This window comes from Balaenoptera musculus, chromosome 11 (assembly GCF_009873245.2).
Source record: "Balaenoptera musculus isolate JJ_BM4_2016_0621 chromosome 11, mBalMus1.pri.v3, whole genome shotgun sequence".
NCBI lineage: Eukaryota > Metazoa > Chordata > Mammalia > Artiodactyla > Balaenopteridae > Balaenoptera > Balaenoptera musculus.
The window spans coordinates 65,567,865-65,584,377 of record NC_045795.1 but is presented as its reverse complement, the minus strand read 5'-3'; the positions used below and the strand labels follow the sequence as shown (position 1 = coordinate 65,584,377).

General features: G+C 51.9%; 2 protein-coding genes across 3 annotated transcripts in view; both read left to right on the top strand.

The window, feature by feature from the left end:
* Nucleotides 1-2,131: 2,131 nt before the first annotated feature.
* Nucleotides 2,132-9,242, top strand: CDHR4 (cadherin related family member 4). 2 transcript variants are annotated; one of them, XM_036869167.1, is made up of 19 exons: nucleotides 2,132-2,180; nucleotides 2,533-2,717; nucleotides 2,842-3,004; nucleotides 3,084-3,166; nucleotides 3,675-3,785; nucleotides 4,425-4,528; nucleotides 4,723-4,859; nucleotides 5,140-5,323; nucleotides 5,428-5,581; nucleotides 5,828-5,921; nucleotides 6,197-6,400; nucleotides 6,481-6,620; nucleotides 6,855-7,005; nucleotides 7,086-7,306; nucleotides 7,548-7,690; nucleotides 8,179-8,235; nucleotides 8,337-8,424; nucleotides 8,654-8,681; nucleotides 9,187-9,242. In XM_036869167.1, the coding sequence occupies exons 1-19, from the start codon at nucleotides 2,132-2,134 to the stop codon at nucleotides 9,240-9,242; spliced, it is 2,352 nt and encodes a 783-aa protein (XP_036725062.1). The 2 variants fall into 2 exon arrangements, with proteins under 2 accessions (XP_036725062.1, XP_036725061.1); XM_036869166.1 differs by having other exon boundaries at nucleotides 8,651-8,681.
* Nucleotides 9,243-11,242: 2,000 nt separating this feature from the next.
* Nucleotides 11,243-16,513, top strand: part of IP6K1 (inositol hexakisphosphate kinase 1) — an 82,452-nt gene continuing 77,181 nt past the window's right edge. The window contains 1 exon segment of the mRNA XM_036869170.1: nucleotides 11,243-11,747. The gene's annotated coding sequence lies outside the window, so the exon portion shown is untranslated.

Below are 16,513 nucleotides of genomic sequence, written 5' to 3'. Positions count from 1 at the left end.
CCTGCAATCAAATCCCTCTAGCCTTCAAAGTCTGATTCTCTAGGAATTCCTCCTCCTGTTGCCGGACCCCCAGGTCGGGAAGCCTGACGTGGGGCTCAGAACCTTCACTCCAGTGGGTGGACTCCTGTGGTATAAGTGTTCTCCCATTTTTGAGTCACGCACCCTGCAGTTATGGGATTTGATTTTATTGTGATCGCGCCCCTCGTGCTGTCTCACTGCGGCTTCTCCTTTGTCTTTGGATGTGGGGTATCTTTTTTGGTGAGTTCCAGTGTCTTCCCGTCGATGATTGTTCAGCAGTTAGTTGTGATTCTGGTGCTCTCGCAAGAGGGAGTGAGCGCACGTCCTTCAACTCCACCATCTTGAACCAATCTGAGTGGATGGTGTTTAAGGCCATGTGCCTGGATGTGAGGCGGAAGGTGGACAGAGGATGGCAGCAGTCAGGACTGAGCCCTGGAACACTCCACTGGGTGGAGGTAGGGAAGATGAAGCAGAACCAGCAGAGGAACTGAGCAGGAGCAGCCAGAGAGGTGGGAGGAAGCTGAGAGAGTGTGGGCACTTAGGAGCCAAGGGGAGCAAGCATCAAATGCTGCCGAGGAGGTGAGAGTAGAGAATAAACTGCAGTTTGCAGGTCTCTGAGGACCCCAACGAGGGCATTTTTATGGAGAGAGGGACAAGCTCAACTATAGTGGGTAGAAAAGAGAGTGAGAGGTGAAGAACTGGAGAGGGCATGTGTAGACAACCTTTTAAACACTGCCATATAATGTAAATAAAGTGAACAGACAACTCTCAAAGGTACAGCACTATAAATGTTAAAATCTGTAGACACCTGTACAACTGTCACCCAGATCAAGATATAGAATATCACCAGCCACTCCAGGAGGCCACTTTTTGTCCCCTCCAGTTGATATCCCCAAAAGTAACCACCATTTTTATTTCTATCACCAAGGATACCTTTTGCTTGTTGAATGTACACAGGTTTTGAGAGATTTTGTTGATGGTTGGGCTCAGGTTTTATAGGCAGATAATGTTCTTTTTTTTTCTTTTTTTTTTTTTTGGCTGTGTTGGGTCTTCATTGCTGCGGTGAGTGGGGGCTTCTTTTTTTTTTTTTTTTTTTTTTAAATTACTCACTTTTTTTTTTTAATGCTATTCTTGTCTGCTTACATTCTTTTTTTTTATGTATGTATGTATGTATGTATGTATGGCTGTGTTGGGTCTTCATTTCTGTGCGAGGGCTTTCTCTAGTTGTGGCAAGCGGGGGCCACTCTTCATCGCGGTGCGCGGGCCTCTCACTATCGCGGCCTCTCCCGTTGCGGAGCACAGGCTCCGGACGTGCAGGCTCAGCAATTGTGGCTCACGGGCCGAGTTGCTCCGCGGCATGTGGGATTCTCCCAGACCAGGGCTCGAACCCGTGTCCCCTGCATTGGCAGGCAGACGCTCAACCACTGCGCCACCAGGGAAGGGGGGCTACTCTTTGTTGCAGTGCACAGGCTTTGCGGTGGCTTCTCTTGTCGTGGAGCACGGGCTCTAGGCGCGCGGGCTTCAGTAGTTGTGGCATGCAGGCTCAGTAGTTGTGGCTCATGGGCTCTAGAGAGCAGGCTCAGTAGTTGTGGTGCACGGGCTTAGTTGCTCCGTGGCATGTGGGATCTTCCCAGACCAGGGATCGAACCTGTGTCCCCTGCATTGGCAGGTGGATTCTTAACCGCTGAACGACCAGGGAAGTCCCTAGGCAGATAATGTTCTAATGGGAGTGGGCAGCTGGAGTTCAGACTCTGTGGGGTAGCAGGTCATGGGCCCAGTTTTCCTGGGTTCTGTGCTTGCTCTGTCTCCAAGGACTGCATGACCAAGACTTCCTTGAGCCTCAGTTTCCCTATCTGAAGCTTGATCCTTCTCCCCTCACATCTCCTTTGAATTCTAGTAATAAATAGGGGAATTCATTGGGAGCAGTGTAAAAAATGGAGTTTTCCAGGCCTCTTGATGACTGTAGAGTCTAGAGCTCAGTCACCAGGGCTGGGCAGGGCTAGAATCTTGGAGGCCCAGCTTTGTTTGAGCAACTGACCTGGCAACGGGGTGGGCCTGACAATCACTTCTGGTTTTCTGTAGTCTCCTCTGCTGTCTGTATCTTCAGGCCACTATGGTGCTGCTCAGGCCCCTGGTGCTTCTTCTTGCTCTGGTTGTCTCTGGTGAGGAGCTGGTGGGTGGGGGAACTCCAGTTCTCACCCCCTGACTCCACAGTGGAGTCCTGATCCCTCTCAGATAAGCTACCATGGAGGACAGGGGCTGGGGGGAGCCAGGAAAGGGCAAAGATCTGTATCCCCGACCCTCATTCCTTATCTTGGCTGCTTCCTCGACCAAGTTCTCACTCCCAGTCTGTGAAATGAGCTGACCCATGGCTGGATGTGGGGGACAAGGAAGGACTTTGGCTGCTTGTCTCCAGGATGTGGCCAGGCCCTAAGGCAGAAAGGAGGGACTCTGATTGTGTATATGGTTCCATGAGAATGGGGGCCTCCAGCCTGAATCGTCTCTTCCTCACAGACCTCCACTGCCTGCCCTGGTTCGTAAATGTCTCTGAGAGCCAGGGACCTGGCACCATCCTTCAGTCTTTCTCCTTCAACTGCTCTTCACACACACCCACCCTGGAGTTGCTCCATGTGCAGCCACCCACCACCTTCTTCAACCCACCTAGCCTAACTAGATGGCAGGGGATCTATGTGGGCAAGGTAGGGTCATGGGCACAACTGGGGACCATGGGGGAACAAGGACAGACCCTAAATTCACAAAGCCAGAGGTGGCATAGGGGGATGGAGATCCTAGGCCCCACATGGCACTGCCCACCTGCCACAGATGACCTTGAGCAGCTCGGCCCGGCTGGATGCCCTGACAGTGAACCACTATGAGCTGCAGCTGCGGTTCACATGTGGCAACCATGTGATGGAGGGACCACTCTCTGTGGATGTGCAGCGGGACCCTGGTCGTATCCAGTGTGCTGGTCGATTTGCCAGCCCAGGTGAGGCCAGGGACAGCAGGCAGGGGGTGTGGGCAGGCATAACCTGAACAGAACCCCCAATGACCTCCCCTCTGGCCAGCTGGGGAAATCATTCAGGTGCCAGAAACTGTCACACCTGGGACCCGGCTGTACACTCTGCTGCTCCCAGGCCAGGGAGCCCAGGTGAGCCCTGCACATGGGCAGTGGTGGTGGTGGGGGGTAGGATGGAGGGTCGGGGGGAGATGGGGAGACCAAGCCCAGCCCCTGTCTGGCCAAGCATAGCCTGCAGAAGGATTCTTTAGTCTACAGCTGAGCCTCAGCAATGATGCATATTCTTGGAGAGAGCCACTGAGGGCTGCCCACCCCCCAATGACTATGGTTGTTCCCATAGGGACATCTCAGGGGCTGAGTTCTTCTTTAAAGTTCTTCTGTGTGTTCTGAATTCTCCATGAAATTTCTGTATAATTTTTGCAATCCCTAAAAGAAATCTAGTTTAAAAACAAAATAATTAGTTTAAAAGCAGAGAGGATTGAGGATCAGGGCTGGGGGGAGCCCAGGCTAGAGTGGCAGTGGCAGGGTATGGGAGAGTTGAGAGTGGGCAGGTACCTGCTGGGTTGTTGGGGGACTTTGACAGGGATGTTTGGGGCACTGAGGGTTGGGGAAGGGGCCTCCAGCATCTCTGTCCTGTCAGATGAGCATCACCAGTGCCCAGGATCCGCCATACTTCCCTGGACCTTTCTCTATCAATGGGCAGGGTTGGCTGCAGGCGCCATCCCAGGGCCTCAAAGGCCAGGCTCAAAAGGTGAGCATGACTTGGGACCTGGAGATATCCGTGAACTGGGCATAAAATGGGCAGAGCCACTACCTCCTGGAGGTTTGTTTGTTCCTGACCTCCTGAATCATGCTGCCTTTTCCAGACATAGCCCACACCTGTACCTGCTGCCCCATGCTGGCTGTACTCCCACCTTGGCCTGATTCTGTGCTGGGCTCTGGAGTTCTAGAAAGAAGAGGGATCCCTGGCTCCAGGAGCCCATGGTGCCCCTTACAGAAAGGAGAAAGTTCTGAGCAGTCACACAGGAAGTGAAAGCTCTGGGTACAGTGCCTAGTGTAGTCTGGAGGAGGTTAGAGAAGTTCCTTCTTTAAAACTTCCATGTCTTAGTGACTGACTCTTAGCAACTCTAAGATGATAATTCACATTGTGAATGATTCAGATATTACTCTTTTGGGGGCTGTATGCATCCTAAGAGAAGGACTTATGACCCAGAAGAGTGAGACACAAAGGAATATCTGTCAACAGAGTGACAGGTCATAGGGAGGAGTGAGTGTCGGGGTTCCTTGTGGAGGTCCTGAGGTGGCGCTGCCTATTTGAAGGGACGACTGGGCACAGATAATACAGGTAGACACACACCGTGGTTCCCTTCTTGTTTTGTGTGCACCGCAGGTCTTCCAGCTTCAGATCCTGGTGACCTTTGGACAAGGCCAAAGCTGCTGTGGGATGCTGACAGTGAAAGTTTTGCCTGCTCCCTCCAGCCAGGTCTCCTTCCTGTAAGGCTCCCCTACCCTGGGAACAGTGGGGAAGGCAGGACCTAGCCCCAGGGAATTAGGAGTAGGGTTAAGGTGTGGGGCTGCTGGAGCATCCCCAGCTGGCTCCTGTACCACGGAAGACCCAGGGGAGGGGTCCGCAGACCCCGCCAGGGTGGCGGGAGAAAGTAGGAGCCAGTGCCCCCATTTTGGTCCAGGCAGCAAGCCCAGAATATCACCATCCCGGAGAACCTGGTCCCCGGAAGTAAGGTGGTTCAGGTCCAGGCCCGGGGCTTCAATATGCGCTACGAAATCCTCTCCCCAGTGCCCTGCCGGCTCTTCTCCATCGGACGCGGTGAGGGGCATGGAGGGCGGGTAAGGGGATGCCTCTGCGGCTGGTCTAGAAGCGACCCGCACTACCTCCTCGCTCTCTTGAGAAACGAGCCTGGTGCCGAGGCAGAAACTGGGGCGAGGTCGCGTTTGGGGGCCCGAAGTTAGAAGCGAGCCTTGGAGGAGGTGGCCAAGTGGTCAGTCTCTGCGCCCTCCCCCGCCGGCGGATCCGTGGGAGGGTGGGAACTGGACTGAGCTGGGGGCGGGGCCGAACTCTGCGTCCCCCGCCCTCCCAACCCGCCTAGTCGACGGAGTGGTCCGGACAACCTCGCCCCTGGAGCTGGCGCAAGCCCCAGACGCCGCGGTCACTAGGCTGCGGGTGAAGGCCTTTGAGCGGCTCCGGCCGTGGGCCAGCGCCGAGCTTGATTTCAGGGTGGACGTGCAGTCGGTCAACCGCTGGCCCCCGCGCTGCACACCAGCGCTGCTGGTGTGAGTATATGGGAGCCTTACCTTGGCTATTGGGTAGAGCCATGGTTCGCCGCCCAGCCCCAGCTCCCGCCCTGCCGCCCTGCCGCCCTGCCCTCTGCTCCCAGGACTCAAATCCCCGAGACCACGCCTGTGGGCACCGTGCTGAATACCTTCACTTGCACTGACCCGGACTCTCCTGGCTCCACCCTGGACTACCAGCTGCTGTTCCACAGCCCTGCTGGCGCAGCCAGCCTCTGCCTTCAAGACAGAGTCCTGGAGGTGCCCAGTCCCCGACCCCAGACCCATGTGCAGAGTGCTTGGACGGGAAGGGGGGTGGGCCAATGGTCTGCGGGAGCCGAGACCATGAGGGTGAAGGAGATGGTGGTGGAGCCAACCTGCTTCACAGTCTGGAAAACGGAGGGTCAGGGTAGGCTATCTGTGAGTAACCTGGCCTGAGGCAGCCCAGTGTGGCTCAAGGCTCTCCCAGGCCTTGGCTGGGTGTCACCCTCTGGCCCCTCTGGCTAGGTGAATGCCACACTGGACTGTGACACTCCTGGCGCCTGCTTTCATCATGCAGCTTCCATCCTGGTGCTTGATAGTGGTCAGCCTCTGATGACCAGTGAGTGACCATGCCCAGGCCTGGACATTCAGGACCGGGTTCTTCTATACCCTTCTTCCTATCCTCAGGATGAGGTCATCTCTCCTCCCTCGGAAACCAATAGGGCAGGGTTGTCTCCACCAAAGACCCCTGGCAGAGGCACATTTCTCCTCTCTGAGACTCCTTGGCAGGGGAGGGCTATTGCCCTTCCTCCTTCCAGAGCCTCTACCTCCTTAAGCTGCCAGGGCAGGGCTGGGCAACCCAGGCCAGCTCCCTGACTGCCAAATGGCTTCCAGCTGAGGTGCCAGTACTGGTGATGGTGACACCTGTCAACGAGTTCTCCCCAGCCTGTGTCCCACGCACATTCCGGGTTCGTGAGGATGCAGGGCCCCACGCTCTTCTGGGCTCTGTGGTGGGCAAGGACATGGATTACCCGCACGACAGCATTGAGTACTCCACCCCTGGCGGGTCTGCCACTTTTGCTGTGGACCGTCTCAGCGGTACTCCCACCCCAGGGCTGGGATGGAGGGGCGAAGCCAGAGTTGACTCTGCAAGCTGAGGCCGTGGCCACCCCTTCTAGGGGAGGTTCGCCTCCTGGGGCCTTTGGACTATGAGCTGCAGAAGTTGCACAGGCTCACTGTCCTGCTGACTGACCATAGCCAAGACCAGGACCCCACCTGCCACCGCTCAGGCTCTTGCACCATTACCATTGAGGTGGAGGTAATTGAGCCCCGAAGCCTTGGAAAGAATTGGAAAGAGTTCATATCTCCCTCTGGCCTTCTGCTTTTCCACTCTGCCTCAGGTTCCTCCGCTGGTTGGCTGGAGAGGGGTGGGGCCTCATTGTGGAAAGCTTTGGAACCTGTTGCCTGTTACCGAGGTTCTGGCTGTGGTGGGAGGAGGCTGAGGGGCTGGCCTGGGGGTTTGGGAGTGGGTGATCTGACTACCTGCCTGCAGGATGTGAACGACCATGCCCCCGAGTGTGAGCCCCCATTTCAGGAGCTCACCATCCACACTCACCTGGGCCGCAGCATGGAGGTGACCAGGGTGTCATGTCAGGTGCCCCAAGAGCCACAGCGCCTGGCTTTCTCCTACAGCATTGTGGGAGGTGAGGGCCAAGGGGACCACTGGGCTGTGGGGGAGAGGCAGGCCAGCAATGGTCCCCTTCTTCTGCCACTCTGTTTTCAGGGAATAGTCGGAGCCAATTCAGCCTGCAAGGAGCTGTCCTGGTGCACAACGACCTCATGTTGGGGCCCTCCTGGCCAGAGCAGCCCCATACTTATGAGCTATTGATCCGTGTGGCCGATGCAGGTCCCTCCACCCCCCACCTCAGCACCACAGCCACTGTCATTGTGCATCTAGTTCCCTGGAGGGCCAGCACAGTGGCCACCAGCGCCCACAGAGCCACAGTGAGGGGGGTCCTCAGGCCCTTGGTGGGTGGGAAGAAAGGATCTTGGAGGATGCAGGGACCTAGTTTTCCAGGTGGAACAGTGGGGGAAGGCATTTCGGAGGGAACTGCTGAGTGCAAAGAGCCTGGCAATACAGAAGAGAAATCTGGGGTGTGGGGTGGCCCAGCCCTTGGAGCGTTTTGAAGGCTGGATGATCAGGGCATTTTGGCAGGGGAGTGGTGAAGCTGTGGCCCCATTTCAGGTGACTTCAATGATGACACCCCTGCTTGTGACAGACACGGAGGCTTTCTGGCAGCCGGAGCCCTGGTTTGTGGTGGTGCTGACAGTGACGAGTGCGCTTCTCCTCTTGGCTCTGGGCTGGCTCCTCAGCAGGCTCCTGCGGGGGTAGGGTTGCTATCCCTGTACTGACTGCCTCCCCCCAGCCCACTAATGGATCGCATCTGTGATAGCTGGTTTTACCCAAGATTGCCCAAGTTGATGAGCAGACAAACTGATATTCAGGAGGACTGCCCTCCTTCCAGTGGTCATCAGGTTAGAGGCAGAGATACACTGGGAGAAAGTTGTCTCCATCGCTGGCAGAACCCAGTCTTGGAATGAGACGAGGCCCAGGGCTTTAGAATCTGAGTCTGTCATGCACTGGGCATTTACCCCTATTTCTGACCCCTGCCCTCCATTTGAAACCTGACCTTCCCCTAAGACTCTGAGTTTCTTGTGAGCACAGGACTGAACCCAGGGGTAGGTGGGAGTAACAATGTGGGCACTGCATACAGACATAGCCTATCCCCAATAAAAGGGGCAGATGAATGGTGCTGGTTTCTGGAGCCAGCAGGTCTTCTGCTCTCACTGCTTGGTCCCTCCTCCTGGCATTTTAGGTTGGCCCAGGTGCTACAGGCACCAAGCAAATCAACCCAGGCTCTACTGCTAAACAGGTAAGCCTCCTTTGCATACCTCTATGCCTGGAAGTCCATCTCTTAAACTCAGGCTGGGGCCCAGAGCCCTATCCTGTACTCCAGCTCCTACTTTGCCCCAGTATCCAGGGAACTGAGGGGTCCGTTGAGAGGTTCATGGAGGCACCGAGGATGGAGACACCCCAGGCACCCAGCAGTGTCATGAGCCTGGTATGTCAACCTACCATCCTGTGCAGTGGGCACTGAGGCTGCTTCAGAGTGCTCCCCTGCCAAGCCTGCCCCCTTTCCCATGGATGGCTGTCCCTGTGGGAGGGCCCATACCAGCACCATCAGCATGGAGGAGGCAGGTGGGCTCCTGACCCTTCCGGGGGCAGGCCTCCACCTGCTCCCCATGGGCAGGGTTCAACTCATTGCACCCTCTCATTCTTCACCTCAGCAGCATTTTGATGGCAGAGCACAGGACCCCCGTGAGTCCCGCTCTTTCCAAACCATTCTCTACTTGGGCCCACTTTCTTTCCATACCCCATTTCAATATCTCTGCCTCCCACTAGGCATCCACTATCTACTGTTTCCCTGAATGGGGTCTCTTCTCACCCCCACTCACCCCTCAGCCAGTGTTTGCCAATCACCTGGGGAACCTGATCTAGTTCCTGCCCATGGGGGAAAGGGGGGAAGGTGGTGAGGGAAGAGGCCCCCAAATGCTCCACTGTCACCATGAATTATAGCAGAGTAATCTGGCACTGGGCTTAGGGGAGCTGGTGTCCAGTTTTGGGGAACCATGGATGCTTCCTGTGCATTTGAGCCAGACCTCAAATGATGTGCTGAGAAAGGAGGGAGGGGACAAGCTGGATCAAGCAGAAGGGAGGGGGTCACACCAAGGGTCCTGGAATACCTTTCCCTGCCCTTAGGGGAGGGAGGCAGTTCTGCTGAAGCCAGCAGTACCCTCCCTCTCCCCTGACCATCTGAGCTCAGGTACAGGCAGAGATTACCTGTTCAACACGCACACAGGAGCCCGGCGCTGGCTCTGAGGCCAAGAAGCTGCATCATATTTGTGGAATTTCTTCTTCACATGATTATGTGTTTTCAAGTTGATTCAATAATAAACAAAATTACAAACAGAAGAGTTCTAGCCTTGTAACCTACATGTGGGAGAAGCTCTGAGATCTGTGCTTCCTTGTTCTCACTTGGAGAATGCCCTGTCTTGTGGGAACATTGTGGGAGTAGTAAGGTTATTTTTCTTTTAAGAAGGCATTGTACAATGCTCTGACATGTAAGAAGCTGTTATCCTTGCCAGTGACTGAGGGGGACTGAGGGGGCCTCCAGTTGGCCTGTCCCCTCAGAGGACACCTGCTCTGGCAGATGGGAAGGGCCCAAGAGCTTCCTTTTCCCACTGAAAGGAGGGCATTGTTCGTTTGAGAGCCCCACCAACTTCCAGGGCAGTTTGCCGACTGTATGTGGAGGTTTTCTTGAAAAGGATCTGGAGCTTTTGCATTGAGGTGAGGGTTGGTGCAGACTTGAGCACCCTGTGGCATGGGTGGCCATGGAGGGATTGAGAGTAGCCCCCTTTTGAGCAGGTGTTCCCATTTCCTCCTGATCTGTTTCTTCTAGTTCCAGGGCCCTCTGTCCTCCCTGTGCTGAGCTGAGCTGCTGCACGTGGCGAGGTGGCCTACAGTAGCCTGCTGCAGGGTGGCTTCTGTTGGGTGCAGTGCTAGCTCACTCCCCATACCCAGCCTGGCATCAGGTCTCAGGTTACTGCCAGCTCTCCCAGAGGACCTGCTGTCTTGGTGGAGGCTACCTTTACTGTGGTGTCCCCAAGTTCTCTCGATCTTCTCCCCTCTGTCAAGTCTGTGGACTTGAACCATCTTAGGGTACCAGAGGACCTCCCTTACTGAGCCAGTTATGGTACCCCAGGTGGAGGAAGAAGCTGAGTGCCTTCTGTGGGAAAAATATGTTTCACGGTGCTTCCAATAAAGTGAGGGTGTTAGAACTGGCCTCAGGGCCAGCAACCTGACAGCAGGCCCTTACTGGAAGGGGTTGCAGGTGGATTTTTCCTGAGCACTTTACCCTGCTCTAAGGGCTTATTAAATCCTCATCTCTAAGGAGCTTGATTGTTATCCTCATTCCACAGGTGGGGCAACCAAGCCTCAATAGTCACAAAACTAGCTAGTCCAGGCACTTGATGTGGGTCAGGCTGTGTGACTGCATCAGATGCCAAGCCCAGGGCTAGGTTCTCTGCATAGGGGGTAACAGTCTTCCCAAGACTCACAGTTGGCCTCGGGGCCAGATCATGACAATCCAGGGCAAAAGATGTTATAAGAACTCAAGACGAGATGCTCTAGGGTAGGAAGAAAGAATGCCCGCTGTGTGCCAGGGCTTGTGCTGGGGACTGAACTGGGGACTGAACTCCAGGCAGAAGGACAAACGTGGACAACAGACCAGGGACTGCTGGGGCAGCACAAAAGGCTGATGAAGGGCAAAGCTAGGGAAGCCGCTGGGAAGAGGGCATTATACACTGGAGCCAGTAAGAGGAGGAACGAAACCCGGTGCTTACATTTCCAGAGGTGGTGTAACCTTGGCCCGGCCTCCCCCTCTGAGCCTCAGTTTCCTCACTAGGGAGCGACAAGTCCTGCCTTCTAGGGTGAGTGATTAAAAAAAAAAAGGGATGTAGCACACAGCAGACATTCCCTAAGCATGCGTGGGAGAAGACGCTGCCGGCTGCGCACGGGGGCCGCGCACGCAGAGATGCCAAGGGCGCCCCGGACTCGGAGTAGCCAGTGAAAGCTCTGCCGCCAGCAACTCCGGGAACGGCGCGCATGCGCCAACCCGTGCCGTCATAGTCACGTGCTGAGGCGTTCGGCACGGGCCACGAGAGGCAGGGTCTGACTGACAGGCTGGCCGACCTGTGAGCGGGAGGCACTCCCCTGGGCGTCGGGCAAAGAGGTTGTTGATTGGGGATATTCCGAGCCGGGGGCGGGTTCTTTGCCGTCCAGGTTACTATGACGCCCGGCCCCCGCCCCCTCGGCTGGCCGCCATCTTGTTGTTGATCCGTACCTAGTGGGCAGCGCCGGGAGGTGGTCCGAGCGGCCGGTGTGGGGCCGCTGCTGCGGGGCTCAGCCACCTGCGCTGCCTGCCAGGGGGCGGGTCGAAACCTGGAGGCCCGGGGGGCCCAGCTCCCGTGGGGAGCCGTGGGCGCCCGCTGCCTGGGCCGGCCGGTGAGTGACAGAAGCCGGGCCGAAAGACCGGCCTGACGCCGCGGGGCGGGCGGCGGCGGGCGCGGGGTTGGAGCTGGCGCGCGCAGGGAAGGGGTATCGGCTGAGCATCGCTCGATCGTCCTGACGGGCCGCCCGTGGAGCCTCCTAGATGCTGCTGCCGAGGTCGGAGGACGGCCTCGGGGTGGAGGTCCGAGAGCCCCGCTCCCGAGGTGTAGCGGGAAACTAGTTACTGTGACTACAGCCCTGGGCTCCGCTGACCCGCAGCGCTGAAACGTGTCCAGTGCCAGCTTGATGCTCTCCGGGGTCTTGTGTTGTTCCCAGGTGAGAAATACACGTACCATTTTCTTAGATTTCGCTCCTGCGACTGACTTTCAGACTGCTTGAGACTAAGACTAGACGAAACAGTCGAAAGCCCCCGCGAACCAGGCAGGCCAGTGTGACGGCCCTGTGATTCTGACAGGGCGAAGGCCCTCTGCCTGGCGCCTGCCTTCTGTGCTCCTCGGAGCTCACCGTTTGCTTCTTCCTGAAGGGCCTGGTTAAATGTCCATGATGCCCGAATTTTATTTTGGGACATAATTTCTTTGGTTCTGGACCACCACTCTTTGGAGTTGTGGTAAGGCTCTTTTGGCTCTGGGAGAAAGTGAATATTATGGTGGTGAGTTGATTGATTTTATCTCCTAAAGAGATAATCTGGCAAGTGTAATCAGGAGACAAAGGAAATGTGGGAGTGTGTTAGAATCAGAAAAAGAAATGAAACTTCTTTTTGTCTCGTGAATGCCAAATTAACTTTTAATAGAGTAAATGTATCTTGCGCAATGAAAACAGACCGCCAGCCCCTGCTTCTTGTGAGGGTAGGAGGGTTAGAGACGCCGGGCAAGGTGTGCAGGTCTAGGAAGAGTTCTGAGTGCTCCAAAACACATTTCTCTTTCCCTGTGGTCCTTTGGCTTCTCAGCATAGGCTCCTGTATATGGTCTTACAGCAAGCCTGCCTGAGACGACTAAGAAGTCAAGCAGCAATACTTTGTGGGTTTGTGTCAGGATCTTGTCACCTCAGAACGTGTAATTTTGAAGGAAACTAGCTGTTTGGTCAGGAGATCTTTTTGGAGAAGATGCTGAAACCAGAGGCAGCTGGTGGCCTGTTGCTGTTTCCCTTAACTTGTGAGAAGAGAGAGAAGTTGAGTGAGTAGTTTTTAGATATTTCATTACCCTCCCTTGGGCCATTTTTTGAATGTTGAATGAGTCTTGATTTTGGTGAGACTAGTTCCTTGGGCAGTTCTTTACAAGAAAGGAGGGAGATATGAAAATATTAGGAACTTCTCAGAATGGCCTTAATCTAACTTCCCCCCAACCCCCCCTCTGATTAACACTTCCTTTAGAAAGTTAAGGCTGCCACAGGGTTAAATTCTCGCTGTTTTCTTTTTCTTTCTTTTTTTTTTTAAAGATTTTTTTTTGATGTGGACCATTTTTAAAGTCTTTATTGAATTTGTTACAATATTGCTTCTGATTTCTGTTTTGGTTTTTTGGCTGTGAGGCATGTGGGATCTTAGCTCCCCAACCTGGGATCGAACCCGCACCCCCTGCATTGGGAGGCGAAGTCTTAACTACTGGACCGCCAGGGAAGTCCCCAGATTCTTGCTGTTTTCTATTAAAACAAACCTAAGTTAGGCTCTTAGACTATTTTGGGTAGCTGACCTCTTTGAGATATAGAAAGAGACAGATCCACTCAGTCAACTTCACTACACTAATTTTTGCATGCAATTTTAGGGAGGTCAGGGGGTCCATTAAAGTCCATTCGTGGTCTAACCGTATGTTAGAACTGCTGCCCCAAGGAAATTATAGAATATCCAAGAACTTTATTGCCTTTGTTTAATGCTTTTACTGCCTCATGAATACTTATGAGTATTAGATGATGCTTGCTTGATTCAGTGTATGTTATTACTCAGAGATAGTTAATAGCAGTACTTCTGTGCTGGGCATTTTTAAGTGCAGATGAGTAGGAATGTTAGAATAGTGGCCCTTCCATCTACTTTAACTTTGTATTTACATAATTCACCTGTAAATGTCAACACTTTTAACTATTATGAGCAACAGACATAATTCACAACTATGGAGATCCTACACGAAAGTCAAACTGCTGCAGACTTATGGGATGAGATCTGATGTCCTAATGTGGCATTTAAGGTGCTGCTGCCCAGCTGGCCCCAACCCAGCTCTTCAGGGTTTGTCCTAACCCCACTAACCAAATGGTTTGGTAAACATTCCATACATGATATTTCCTTACACAGATCCTTTTACCAGCCAATCCATTGGCTTTTGCCCCTCTTTGCCTTCAATGTCACTTCTCTTTTCTCCAGAGTCCAGCTCACGTCCCTCCTACCTCCTTTATGAAACACTCCCAAACACTTGCAGTTCTTGGGAATACTCCACTCCCTCTGAACTGCAGTAGTATCATTGCCCTTATTAAAAAAACAAGCAAACAAAAAACACAGTATATACTCTTTTGAGAATAATTGTTTTCTCTGATTAGACCTAACCCCTTTCCTGTAGAGATTGTGTTTTTGTGTCTTCTTGTACCTGCATGTAGTAGATAAGGACTAAATGTTTACAAAAATGTGCTAAATTTGTCTTGAGTTAGAGCACCCTCTAATTAAATAGGGAAATGGAGGGAATGGGCAAATAGAAATGAGAATTTGGCCATGGATCTCCACCTCCTACCCTGCCTGGAGTGCTTGCACTCTAGCACCTTATGGAGGCCCATCCTCATTCTGCAAGAGGCAGCAGAACTTGCTCAAAGTGCATGACTGAAGCCTGAGAACAGAAAGCAATTCTGCATCTCAGAAGGGGCTCTGCGGCTCAACCCGCTTCCTGGCTAAGATGCCACTTTTGACTCTTGGAAAACATGTATTGGGTGAGCATAGCATTGAGATTCTTAGACTCTCTTCTTGGTTGGGTCTTCTCACTGCCACCTTGGGCTTCTGTAAACATGTCAGTAGTATTTGCTGCTTGTCCTCCTCCCAGTGCTGCCCTGAGACTATAAGGAGCAGTGATGGGTAGAGCTGGGGAAAGGCTGCACAGTGCACTCTGTCTCTGGCTTGGAGCAGAGGGGCATTTTGTATGTTTGTGCCAGTGGATCTGTGCTTTTGCCCTGATTTTAAATCAGATTCATTTCTCTTCCTATACTACAGCAGGATTTGAGCAATGAATTCTGAGTGTAAAAACCCAAGACATTTTGGTTCTTTTACAAAAGGTGATAGATTGAGACTCTCATTCATGTTTGCTGCTATTATGGTTTGAAGCTGGGTTTATGTAAGAGGCATTGCAAATGAGTTTTGATGGGAACATATGTTCACTTCAGTGCTGGATCCCTGTTAGAGACTTTATTTTGTTGAGTGCTTAGAAAATCTGATCATTTCTGTAAAAGTTTTATTTGTGGGTGGGGATTTAGCCCATTTATTCCTGTCCCCTCATTTTCCAGAAGGTGAACAGGCTAGGGAAGCAGGTCTAGAATTGGACTCTTTTCAAGTCTAAATTTTGATGTCAGGGAATAAGAGCATCTTGAAGTCCATAAAAATCTGAGTGTATTATGATTGAATGAACACTTCTAAACAACTTACTCTGTAATCAAAAAGTTAGATAATGACAAGTGTTGGTGAGGATGTGGAGAAATCAGAGTCCTTATACTCAGCTGGTGAGAATGACGCAGTCGCTTTGGAAAATGGTCTGGCAGTTCTTTAAATGGTTAACATAGAGTTACCAGCAATTCCATTCCTAGTTATCTACCCAAGAAAAATGAAAACATATGTACACACAAAAACCTGTGTATGAATATTTATAGCAGTATTATTCATAATAACCAAAGGGGGAAATGACCCAAATGTTTATCAGCCGATAATGAATAAATAAAATACGGTATATACATACAATGGAAAATCATTTAGCAATGAAAAGGAGTGAAGTACTAATATATACTTCAACATGGATGAACCTGGAAAACATTATGCAAAGTGAAAGAAGCCAGACACAAAAGATCACATATTATATGATTTCATTTATAGGACATGTCCAGAAGAGGCAAATCTATAGAGACAGGAGGTAGATTAGTGGTTGCTTAGGGCTTGGGGGTAGATGAGAGGAGAGGTGATGAATATGTTCTAAAATTGTAGCGATGGTTGCACATATCTTTTATATACTAAAAACCATTGAATTGTACACTTTATTTTTTTATTTTATTTTATTTTTTGGCCTTGCCGTGTGGTATGCGGCATCTTAGTTCCTTGACTAGGGATCGAACCCATGCCCCCTGCAGTGGAAGTACGGAGTCCTAACCACTGGACTGCCAGGGAATTCCTGTGAATTGTACACTTTAAATGGGTGACTTTTATGGTATGTGAATTATATCTCGAAGCTGTTGTAGGAAATAACTTATGTAAGTAATATATATTCACTAGTTTAAAAAAAGATAACATGAGTAACAAGAAGAAATAAAAATAAAGGACCATCCATAATTTTACTGTTACTGTTTTATTGTACAACCAGACTTTTTTTCTGTGTCTTATAAATTTTACAAAAATGAGATTATGCATTACATCCTGATTTGTACCTTTTTGCAGTCAGCAGTATATTATAAACGTCTGGGTTGGTAAACGATGCATTTACATCAGGGGCTAGCTGGCAGTAAATAGGGAAGCAGGGTGTAAGGGCAGTGGTGAGTGGTGGGGACTTCGGTGAACCAGCAACCACAGGCCCTATTGAAAGGGTCACTGTTTCTTAGTTTTAGCCAGTTGTTGTTACCAGATCTTGTGATTTTTGTTTTTTTTTTAAAGGAAAACCAGAAATCTGGATCTTCATGTGTAATTTCCTGATTTTAAAGTTTGGCGATGAATTAAAATTTGAGCCACTCCAGTGATCAGAGAAAACCCTTTGCAGACCAGAAATGGTGAAAAATTTGAATTGCCTGGTGTACATTCCCAGCTGAGGTGGAACCAGGTGACACTCTGCCATCTTGTTTCAGCTGTAATACATATTTCCCTTGATTTCCAGTGAAAGAAGAGTGCTTTCAGATGGAAGTAGAGTGCTCCTATGAAACCT

Coding starts and splice junctions, on each gene's coding strand:
- CDHR4 (XM_036869166.1), top strand. CDS start 2,132: ATGGTGCTGCTCAGGCCCCTGGTGCTTCTTCTTGCTCTGGTTGTCTCT. Junction 3,167..3,674: donor TCCCAGGCCAGGGAGCCCAG/GTGAGCCCTGCA, acceptor CTGTCCTGTCAG/ATGAGCATCACCAGTGCCCA. Junction 7,691..8,178: donor CTCAGCAGGCTCCTGCGGGG/GTAGGGTTGCTA, acceptor CTGGCATTTTAG/GTTGGCCCAGGTGCTACAGG.